The sequence below is a fragment of the Protopterus annectens genome, chromosome 1.part0, assembly GCF_019279795.1.
Source record: "Protopterus annectens isolate FY-2018-M chromosome 1.part0, PAN1.0, whole genome shotgun sequence".
Lineage (NCBI taxonomy): Eukaryota > Metazoa > Chordata > Ceratodontiformes > Protopteridae > Protopterus > Protopterus annectens.
The window spans coordinates 454,670,329-454,682,393 of NC_056725.1; the positions used below are offsets into that span (position 1 = coordinate 454,670,329).

The window sequence follows — 12,065 nt, forward strand, 5'->3', positions numbered from 1 at the left end:
GCATTTGACAGAGTAAGCTCAGACTTTATGAGCAGGGCAATGGAAGCATTTGCATGTCCTGAGAAAAATATAAGGTTGATTAGGAGGATATATGAAGGATTGGAGGTGAAAATTGAAGTGGGTGGGGTCCTCTCTGATAATTTATGCTTGAGCAGAGGAATCAGGCAGGGGTGTCCTGTTTCCCCTTTGTTATTTGCATTATATTTAGAACCATTGGCAAGGAAAATAAGGGACTTGGAAATTCAATGATATAATTGGTATGGTAGTCAAGAAAAGCTGGCTCTTTTTGCAGATGATATTATTTCATACCTGACTAAACCAGGAATGGACATTACAGTGTTGTGGAACATTTTGAGACACTTTCAAATTTTTTCTAGATACAAAGTTAATGAAACTAAAACAAAGGCAATAAAGGTAACTTACGTACCCACATATGAATTGTTTCAGCAATATTCATATTTGTAGGGACATGATAAAATGGGCGGCTGCAGTGGTGCAGCGGTTAGCATTGCTGCCTCACAGCAAGAGGTTCTCCAGTTCGATCCTTGGCTGGGGTGCCTTCTGTGCGGAGTCTGCATGTCCTCCCTGTGGTCGCGTGGGTTTCCTCCGGGTGCTCCGGTTTCCTCCCACATCCCAAAGACATGCTGTAGGTGGATTGGACACTCTAAATTGGCCCTAGGTGTGTGTGTGTGTGTGTGTGTGTGTGTGTGTGTGTGTGTGTGTGTGTGTGTGTGTGTGCCTTCTGTGAAAGGTTGGGCGCCGGGCTGGCAACTCGACACCGTAAAACTCCACTGCCAATCATGAGTGGGTAGGTGATCCGCTGTGGCGACCCCTAACCGGGAAAAGCCGAAAGAAGAAGATAGGGATATGATAAAATGAAGTATTTAGGAATATGGATTAAAATTATTCTGGTGTGGCAGTTAAGGATATGTGAGAAGAGACTAAACAAAAGATAATGCAAAAAAAACCTGAGAAAATGGAAGCTTTGTTATATGGATATGGCTAGAAAGATACAAGCAGTTAAAATGTTTTTAGTCCCATCAGTCTTATACAAAGGTCAGGAATATTTTTATCAACCAGAGGAAAAGTTGTCGATAGCAATTAATAAAGAACTGAAGGACTTTATCTGGGAAGGGAAGATGGCAAGAGTCAAGTGGGATAAGCTGATTCTTCCAGTAGAACAGAGCAGATTGGGATTGCTCGATTTGAAGGGGTATTTCAGAGCTTCACAATTAAGGATCCTGTACATAACACAAGCAGAAAACTATAATTCACAGTTAAAAGAGATGATAGTGAAATGGGGGGAACTTCCAGAAACAAGGAGAGTCTGGGCTTTTGAATGCAGGCCTTTAAGGAGAATAAGAGTAATCGTACAGAATATAATTTGTATAAAGTAATGGAAAGTATACTAGGAACTAAGCCAACACAGGAATGGAGAAAGGAGATTATGCCAATAGGGATGAGTGCAATTAGGAATATAGACACTATGCAAGAAGGGACTAGGATTTGTTGGAGAAAACTGGCAAAGGAACCAAGGTGTTGGGGGCAAATAACTAGAGAGAGAGTGATGACAAAATGGGAAGAGGCTAAGAATTTATTTGGACTGCAGGTTTGAGATTGTCTTCCCTATCAAGGATTGATAGCAGAGTATAGGCAAAAAGAAAGAAATAGGTGGGGTCCAAAATGAAAGCCAGCACTGGCAGAGTTTTTAGTAGAGTCTGGAACAGAAACTGCCATTAAAAATGAATAATTAGTAGAGCATATAAAATATTGCATGATAACTATAAGAATCAATTGGAAGAAGTTAGACAGGATTGGGAAGAGAGATTGGATAAGCAATTCCCAAAGAAACAGTGGGAGGATATTTGTATGTCTCCCAGATATGCAGCAAAATGTAGAAGATTTAGGATTTTTGCTTGGAAATGTTTGTATAGATATTTTTATCCCCTGAGTAGACTCCAGAGAATTTTTCTGTAGGTAGACAGCAAATATTGGAGGTGTGATGGGGAAGAAAGAGGTTATTGTGATCATATTTTATGGCAATGCGATGAGTTGGTGGACTTTAAGGATTACCTCTGGGATGCACTGTTGGAGATGCTGGGTGGGCAGAGTGGTGTGACGAGGGAGATGATTTTTCCGAGCTATGATACAGAATCGGAATTGCCTAGACATGATATGGCATTGCTGTGTCTAATAATGGTGGCTGCCAAAAAAGCAATTACTTGAAAAAGTAAATCAATATCTAAACCAACTGTACTAGAAGTAGTGACTATAGTAACAGAGATAAGACAACTAGAACTGAGATCTTTAGAAAAGGGTGGGAGCAAACTATAAAAATAGGAATTGTGGGAACAATACATACAACGGAGGAGTGCAGTTTAAAAGAAGGCAGGACTTAAATGAGCTATGTAATCATTTGACTGAAAATGATTGGGTATAATTGATGTATAATGTTTGCAACTTGGGAGTGTGTCAGTATGGTTTGTGATGTAAAATGCTTGCAACTAGGATTATGTCAATGTGGATTGTTTTCATTTATATAAATGTATGATTGCCTGTGGCGTAAGTGATGGTTTAATAAAGATGTTTCTTGCTTAAAAAATAAAGAATAGGATAACATTTTATGCAGCTGTTTGGACTATTTTGCACTCCTAAAATTTTAAAAGTATTTTCTGACAAAATATTGCACTGTGCACCTATATCTAGTTTGAAGTCCACATTTTGTTCATTGTCTCAGTATTTCTTTCTGACTGTCTAGCTTGTACTCATTATCTTACTGTTTGTGATACATTTTATATGGTTTTACGATTTCAGAGTTTATTTTCATAATTCTGTTCAGTAACATAAACATTCTTTCAAATGGAATTTTTTCATGCTTACATTTTAAAGCAGTGTCCTTTCCTTGCACAAATTCAACAAAACTGATTAAATAGAAGTCATCTCTTCCTGGCATGCTTATAGCACCAAACGTACTGCAAGAAACATTAAAGTTGCATGAGTGTTTATTCTCCATTTTGCTTCCTTAGATGGCTGTCATAAATTATACTCATTACTTTTACATAACACCGTTAATGCAACGTTAACGCCACAGAAGGAATTCTGTACCAAAAACCTGTAAAATCAGTCTGTTTTATTGTTGTTCTAACAAGAATCCACTTGTAACAAGATGTGGTTTAGTGCTTTCACCCACCGTATGTGGGCTTCTTCAGAACAAAGATACAATCAAGTGCCTACATTTAAATAACTTTTTAGGCGCCAAAAATTTCAGTAGTGGTCCGCCCTTAAAGTGATCTCACTAAATAAACCACTTTAATACACATATTAATGTTAGTATAGTCATTAAAAGTTAATAAAAGTTGTCATATCAATTAATCAAGTTTATAAATAACGTACATATATATACTTCACTAATTCCTTATATTTAAAAACTATAAAATGTAAATATAAATATAAAAATAAATATAAGCATATTTCAAAGTGTTAAACCTATATTACATATTAAATATAAGACAATAGTGAGAAGTCTAAGGGATGTAGATGAGAAGTATGGAGCAATTATAGTATTAAAAAGTCAGTATATATTAAAAAGTCAGTATATATTGTAAGCGAGGAAGTTAGTATCAACTCTTATTTGAGACAGAAGTTGGTACAATTTATAAAGAATTGTTATATGAATTGTGGATACATGATATGTTTTGGATACAGAGATTAAATGTGTTCAAGTGTATTTCAAGTGTATTTTAATAAGTACGTAAATGTAAACACTTTGAAATATGCCTATATTTATTTTTACATTTATATTTACATTTTATAGTTTTTAAATATAAGGAATTAGTGAAGTATATATATGTGCATTATTTATAAACTTGATTAATTGATATGACAACTTTTATTAACTTTTAATGACTATACTAACATTAATATGTGTATTAAAGCGGTTTATTTAGTGATACCACTTTAAGGGCGGACCACTACTGAAATTTTTGGCGCCTAAAAAGTTATTTAAATGTAGGTGATTGATTGTATCTTTGTTCTGAAGAAGCCCACATACGGTGGGTGAAAGTGATAAACCACATCTTGTTACAAGTGGATTCTTGTTCGAACTACAATAAAACAGACTGATTTTACAGGTTTTTGGTACAGCGTTCCCTCTGTGGGTTAACGTTGCATTAACAGTGTGATTAGAGATACTGGCTGTGTTCAACGTTTGTTTTATTCATTTACTTTTACATATCTGCCTTTATTTCTCTGTTTATTTTTCTTTGTGTGTGTTTTCTTTTAATTTTACTTACTTTGCATTGTCCACATCTTTTGATTATATTAGTCAATTTCTTTTAAAAGCTTGTCTCACATTTCTTAATTTATTATACCATAAATTAAGCTTTGTCTTGTAAAAGAATTGTGCAACTCCCAAAACTCAGTATTTGGCTTTATTCTTCACCTTGGTAACACATGTATTTGTAGTTTCTGTAGACTCTTGTGTTTTTGTAAAGAAGAAATCTATAATAAAGGCCATTTTTTATGGGCTCGCAGTTGATTTTTCTAAGTACTATTTTGTCTTTCTCCTCAATGAGAAGAATAGAGTTGAATATCTTAATGGATTATTTCCCAACATCATTCAGGAATATGGTAGAATGAAATGTTTTTAGACTTTTAATCTGCTTGCAGTAAGGATTACCTCAATATCTGGATCCAGTGATTTTGTTTTCAGTTAGTTTTCCTTATAATGAAAACAATTTGCTGATTACAGTTGAAACATCTTTCCAACTGAGAATTCTGCTTTTGTACTTTGAAACACATGCTCTTGAAAACGTATCTCTTTCTTACAATGTTAAACGTATCAGATTTTATACACCTAGAAGTAGGTGTGGAAATATATGTATTGTATTTTTTAAACAATACATATATTTTCCACACCTACGTTTAAGTGTATAAAAGCTGATATGTTTTGTAAAGTATTTCTGATTTTTTTTTTTGTTACTGAGGATCGCACTGAACCTATCTGCCAGGATGTTGGCAATATCAGTTGGTTCTGTAATTTTCATGCTGTTGTGCTGTAACTCAGAGCAGGTCTGGATGTTGCCATTGAGATTCTTGATGTAGCTGTAGAATGCTTTGTGGTTGCCCTTAGAATCAGTGGTGATTTTGTTTTCGTAGCTAGCTTTGGAGGATTTTATAAGGGATCTTAGCTTCTTACTGAGACTGACTAGGGAGCTCCTCCACTCATGGGATTTTACTCTCTTTTGCAATAGTTTCTTCCTTCTCTTGTAGAGTTTGTTTATGGCAAGGGACCACCAGATTGGCTTCCTTTTTTTGGAGGATAGCATCTTGGTTCTATTTGGGATAGTACGATCCATGTACTTGTGTAAGTGCTTATAGAGTGCATTTGTGTAGGATTCAGCAGTCGTAACTGTATTGTCGATCTGCATGGGTATCATGAGGTTCGTCACTTCTGTCTTAAGAAGCATGAAGTTGGCTTTGGAGAAATTTTTTTACATTGGTTTCCTTAATGGTGGGTGGGGGCGGGATGTGGATATCTAGGGTGATTAGCTTATGGTCAAATCTGACCAACGAGGAGTTGATTTCAGGTGTGGAACACCGGTCACTCATGTTGGTAATGACTAGGTCTAGGATATTGTTGCCCCTGTTGGAGGTGTTGATAAGTTGATCCAGGGCATTGAAATTTATGAATTCCAGAAAGCATTGAGCGAAAGAGTTGGTACATGAGTAGTTTTCCCTGTTAATTGTGGGGTAGTTGAAATCACCCATTATTAGGGTGTTTGGTTGAACCCTAATATTTTCCAGTACATCAAGAAAAGAGGAGTGGGAATCCTGGGGCATGGTGGGGGATCTGTAGCAAGCTACAATTTGGATTGCAGTTTTGCCCAGAGTTAGTTGCACTTGGATAACCTTGGATGCATTATGCTGCGCAACTAGCCTGGATGTATGGATATCCTTAATGAATATGGACACACCTCCACCTTTGGTGCTCTGGTCCAGGTTAGATGGACAAAAATTGTGGTATGAGTTACAGCCTGGTAATGCAGGTGTGCTCTCTAGAGCCTTGAACCAGGTCTCAGTCACTGCACAAATATTGATGTTCTCCATTTTAAGGAGTGCCTTGAGTGAGTGCATTTTGAGATTTAGACTTTCTAGCATTTTACTTTGTATGTTATTGTAGACTGGAATATCTATAGCTCTGTCACCAATTGCTTCTGAATGATACTAAATACTAACCGTGTGTAAGGATTTTATTTTATAGGTCTCCTGCAGTCCCCTTATGTTGTTATTCACATTTTCAAAACTTTATGTGAAGAGAGCGTAGTCCTTTTCACAACCATAAACACTGTATTTCATACCTCAGTACTGTGTTATTTGTTAAAATTAAATTCCCCTTACTCGGATGCTTCTAATGTTCTTTCAGTAAATGCCATACTTGGCTGTACAACTAGACTGGGTCAGTATATAATGTTTTATTATTATTTTTTTTAATCTGCACTAGCCACTGAAAGCATGACTGGCTGCCTAGTAGAATGAAAGAATACACTTTGTTACACAGCACATTGCATCCTTGCAGTTTCCATCATCAGAATGACCAACATGAACTGAAGCTTACATGTAGCAAGTACTTGGGGCTATTTTTATTATTTTTGACAAAATAATGAGTTTGTTGGTAAAGAAGAAAATATTAGTGATGGGCACTTGTGGTATTCTAGTGTGATAAGTTATTTGTAAATAACATTGACTTGTTTTTTGCAACACCTATTTTTAAGGCCTGTAATTAGTAAACTAAGCCTAAGGGCCAGGAGAGACATCCAGTGTATCTGTATCCTTTTGTAAAGCCATGCCAAAATGTTAAAACATGTCATTCTAACATCAAAATGTAGTAGCTGTTAATGTAGTACGTAATTTTCATATGAGGTGAACCCAGATCATGTAATCATAACTTTATCTTTTACTTTTTGTATTCTTTCCGCTTCATTAAGGTCTCCACCAATCACCCTCCTTGGTCTGTCTGTAAGCAAGTTCACAGAGTCACCATCTTTGTCGTCAGGCATCACCAGTTTTCTGAGCAGCAGTGCTGTATCTGCTCAGAAGTCAACAACAATGCCAGGATCCACTCAGTCTGCTTCAAACTCACAGTCTTTAAGTAGTCCAAAAAAGTTAATGGGAACTAGCAAGGTGGCACACGGGTCTATTCAGTGCTTTTTTCAAAGAGCTGCAGAAAAAAAGAAGGAAGCATGTGACACTTTAGCATTATCAGTTCCTTTGGGTGACTCTGGATTCCTTAAAGATGTAGAAGAGGATCTTGCAGCTTGGACATGCACTTCTCAAAATAATTCATTAAATAGCAAGAGTGGAGATCAAAACTTTTTCAGAAGTAAAATTGGGGAACATCGTGCAAATGATGTTTTATCGGCCTTAGTTTCTGATGGAAAAGTCAAACATACATTTGAAAGCTCTTTGGATACTTTAGAAAGGAGAAACTGTATGGATTTACCAGAACCTGTATCTTATTCTGGAAATGAAACATTTGCAGACACTGTAGACAAAGAAGTACGTGTGTTTGATCAGGAGAAAGATGTGCTGCATATATTAGATCAAGAAGAGGCTTCTAGCAGTGAGACACCACTTAATTTCACTGCCTCAGATCTAATGATATGTGAAAAGTGCCATAAAAATATAGTTGTGTGGGAGATGCCTGAACACATGGATTTTCATTTTGCTGTAGAACTTCAGAACTCATTTTCTTCACCTAGTACTGTTTCAGACTCTCTTGGATCCTGTGCTACTGTCCTTAACACTGCCTCACCAGTTCTTAGGGGAAAGAATAAACCAAAGAACTTGTCAACACCATCTGCCAAACGTCCCAAGCAAGGAACCAACCAAACTCTGGATATGTTCTTTAAAAGGACTCCTCACTAATGCTATGTTTAATTTCTGGAATAATATGCAAAACATTCAATTATTGATTTCTCTTCTTTGTTCCCCAAGATGATGGATTGCGTTCACACTGAGTGTGCTAAATCATGTAAAATCACAAAGTGCCAGAAGAAATCAAATTTGTAGCTCACACTATCATTTACATTACAGCACTTTTAGTCAGAAGAAATTCTCTGCATTATATTTTATGACTACCCTTCCCCTTTTTGTAAAAAAAAAAAAAAAATGGATAAATATGTTTAATATTATGATCATAGTAATTTTACTTCAGTATTGTTTCCTGTCTAGTTCATTTTTGGAAATGTTCATTTTTCTAACTTGTCACATATGTGTGCACTGTTTTCTGTATCAAGTCTCTGTTAGCATTTCCTTTTGTGTGTTATTCATTACTTTGAGAAGAGAAGTTTTTTCAGGATAGCTAATGAATTTATCACTCTGATCTTAAGAGCATGCTCCATTGCCCATCACGATAGTTCCAGGTAAAATATATGAAAGCAGTCTGATTTAGTAATAGATGCCTTTGAATATCCAATCGTCTGTGATTCCATACATTTTTCTTGAACTTTTAAGGCCCTATCTTTGTTTTTACCCCAGCGCCCATTATAAATCTTGTGCAGTGTGGTCCAGTGGTATAGTAGCAGTGTGTCTCTCTGTGCTATTGCTAAGCCAGGCTCAAGTGTCTCAGAGGACCAGCTGACCCCAGATGGAGGGTCTTCTCTGTGGAGTTTGCATATCCTCTTTGTGCTTGTATGGATTTTTACTAGGTGCTCCACTTTCCTCCCATTTCCTTCCACACCCTAAAGACACACAATTAGATGAATTGGTGATATTCTAAGTGTGTGTGTGTATGTGTAAGAATATATGTGTACTTGTGCGTGCATGCATGCTTTTTTTATGATACTCTGTAGAGCAGCTGCATCTAGGTTTAATTGTTTGCCTTATGTCTTTTGAGTGATAGGATATGCTCCAGATCTCAATGACCCTCTATAGGATAAAAGGGTGTCAGAAAATGGATGAATGAATGAATATGTTCTACTGTAAGGAAGTTTGTTCATATTATCTTAAAAACAGCTTTGCCACTCATGAAGCATATGATTGCAGACCCCCCCCCCCTTACAGTACAAGATGTTGGTGATATCCTGCCCCTGGTGTCTGTACATTTTTTTTTCAATTTATTTTATTATTTTTATTAAGTATTGTAATAATGAGTAGTGGCTGGTGACTTCAAAGCGGGGGGGGGGGGGACTGCAGAAAACAATTGAGTGGGCAAGGCTAATTCAGACGAGGTTGGGGCTGCATATGACAGGAGGTCATCACTGGCCATGGTTACCATTTTACATAAATTACTGGTCATGCCCTGTTGTGCATGCTGTATAGTTTACAAGCAGTAATATTCCACTTTAAGGGTATATGTTAGACCTAGTTTGAGAATAACTTCATTTCAGACAGAAGAGGTGGCTGAACGGGTTCCACTACAATGCCTTAAAATCCAACACCCCAAGTACAAAAATGTGTTGGCCATGATAACACAAAACTATATACTCAACTAGACATGTGATGTAAATGTGTGCTGTACCTTCATGTAAACTGAATTTTGAACTATGACAACAAATGAAAAGAAATGAGGCAATCCCCCTGCATCCCTTTAAATTATTTTTCTCATTTCAAGGTCACTCCAACTCTAAGAAACAGGAACCACCAGGGGTGCCAGATGCACAGGTTGAGAGGGGGTGAGTGCCCCCCTCCACTTTAAATGAAATCATGGACTGTGCCCTCAGCTCTAGTATTACACAAAAAAATGGAAGTGAACAGCTGTCAGAAGAGGGATGCCTGACACCTTGTGTGTATATGTGACTAAGTGTGCGCGCATGTATGTGTGTGTGTGTGAATATAGCTGTTAGAAGAAGGACACCAGAATCCTTATGCTTGTGAGTGGCTGGATGTGCTTATGTTTGCAACCTTGTTCTTAGATTACCCAGAAAACATATCACAACTATTCGTGATTTTGCAAAATATCCCTGCGGGAGCATTGTCGCCTCACAGTAAGACGCTGTCTGGTTCGATTCTCAGCTAGAGCGTCTTCTGCGTGGAGGCATGCGTGAATGGGTGTACCTTCGTTGAAAGTTGTGCGTCGGGGCTGTAGCGAACCCCTAACCAGGAAAAGCCGAAAGACACAACAACATCCCTGATTTTTTTCTCATATTTTGTCATGCCCGTGAGACACATTTGAGTCATATTTTGGATGTAAAGTTACGACACTGTTAGTGTGGTATCCAGCATATGGTCTAACCAGTTTGGATGCATTTTTGTTCAAGTCGCAGTAATTATCTTTCTGAAACACATTTTTGTTCACTCCTATCACCAGCAATTTATATTGTTGTAATACCTTTCTAGAACTGTTGGACTGGTCCCATTCCACTTTACCATTTACAATTAGTCATTTTACTTTCATGGAAATTGTATAGTACAGCTGAATGCCATTTCGTAACACTTCATAAAATTTGATTTTAATAATGCAGGGCATTAGAGTTTCATACCTCTTATTTTTCAGATGCTGCATGTTGATACAAAACCTGCTGTTCTATTAACTTTTTAAGTGAAAGTAATAGTTAAACATAGTCCCTGTTTGCCCCCCACCGCATTATTTTTTTGCTATTCCCAGAATCCTTGGGCAAAGTTGAAAGAATGCAAGGGAATAATCCCTCTCAGCTGTACCTGATTTTCTGGAAAGTCTCTTGGCTTTTGCTTCATATTGGGGAAAATCGGTGCAGACTAGTCAGTAATGCCAGACATTAGAGTTTCATATTTATTATTGTTCAGAAAGTTAGTGTGGATGCAAAACCTGTTGTTCTATTAACTTTTTAAGTGAATTAAAGTAATAACTAAAAATTGCCCCAGATGTCCTGCATTAGTTTTGGCTTTTCAGAATTCTTAAGCATAGAAGTTGAAAGGTTTGCAGGGAATCATACCCCTCAGCTGTCCCTGATTTTCTAGAATGTCACAGATTTTGCCTCATATATTTTTGCACTTTTCCCAATTTTCTGGTAAATCACTGAAGATTCTTGACAAGTCAATAACGCTAGACATTAAGAACTTTATGCTTCAGAATTATGGAGAGGCATTTAGGTATCCCCTTCCTCCTGTCAATTATGGTAAAAGTAAATTTAAAAATGCATACATTCTGCTTTGGACTGTGCCTACTGTTATCACTGCCCCAGAAGTTAAAAAAACACATACTTGTAAAAGGAAGAAAGTTCCTGAAGATCCACAGTTCTACAGTTCTCAGCAGTTTCAAACCTAATGACTACATAAGTAGAGATTTCAGGAATGGTCTGAGATTGGTTGTCTTAGCAAGTGATCGGAAACATTTAGACTACACAAATTCCTGGTAATCTCTAGTAATAGTAATATGTGATTATAGACTGCTGACTCAGCACTGTGATAGGTTGCTAAGGGCAACCAGTCACAGGCATGTAGACGGCATTATAACAGGACATGGGATGGGCTACTCATATCTTTTTCTATGATGAAGGGAAAAAAACAAAATTAATGGCCACCTCACTTATTTATTGATTCATATGGTATACAAAGCAGAGTTAGTTCTTGTTAACCCTTAACTTATTTGAACACCACCTGCCTCCAGACTGGGATAAATTCAAGGCCAGCTATATAATCTAAAAGGTTTGCCTTAAAGTAAACATGGGTATCACTCTGTTTTTATCTAACACATTCCAGAACTGAATAATACATTTTCTCTCTAGCATGTCTTAATCGTTTATTGATGGAGACTCAAGTCTTTATCTCAAGTATTTGTGGAACCAGTCATTTTGTGGAGGTATCGGAGATCAGCGAGGGTAGACCTAAATTACTACATAAGAGTCCATACAAGTCAGAGTATAAGAATAAGACATTCAAGCCAGTCTTGGCAACTAAGGGTCTTTAGTAGGGTGATCTTTTTCATTAGGAACTTCTGGGATCTGTGCAGCTGTGTGATGTGTTTGGATGGCTATATAGAAGAAGGTGCATTATATTCTATAATTAGTATGATCAGGATAAGAGTATAGAACAAAGATAACTTCTTTGGACTTGGATGAGATACATTTACTTAGCTTGTCTAGCTA

At 37.0% G+C, this 12,065-nt stretch overlaps 1 protein-coding gene across 1 annotated transcript in view; it reads left to right on the forward strand.

The window, feature by feature from the left end:
• Positions 1–8,741, forward strand: part of POLH (DNA polymerase eta) — a 650,423-nt gene extending 641,682 nt beyond the window's left edge. The window contains exon 10 of the mRNA XM_044060378.1: positions 6,987–8,741. Within this exon, the coding sequence (XP_043916313.1) occupies positions 6,987–7,926 (940 nt within the window). The 3' untranslated portion in view covers positions 7,927–8,741. The remainder of the gene's footprint in view (positions 1–6,986) is intronic.
• The last annotated feature ends 3,324 nt before the right edge of the window (positions 8,742–12,065 follow it).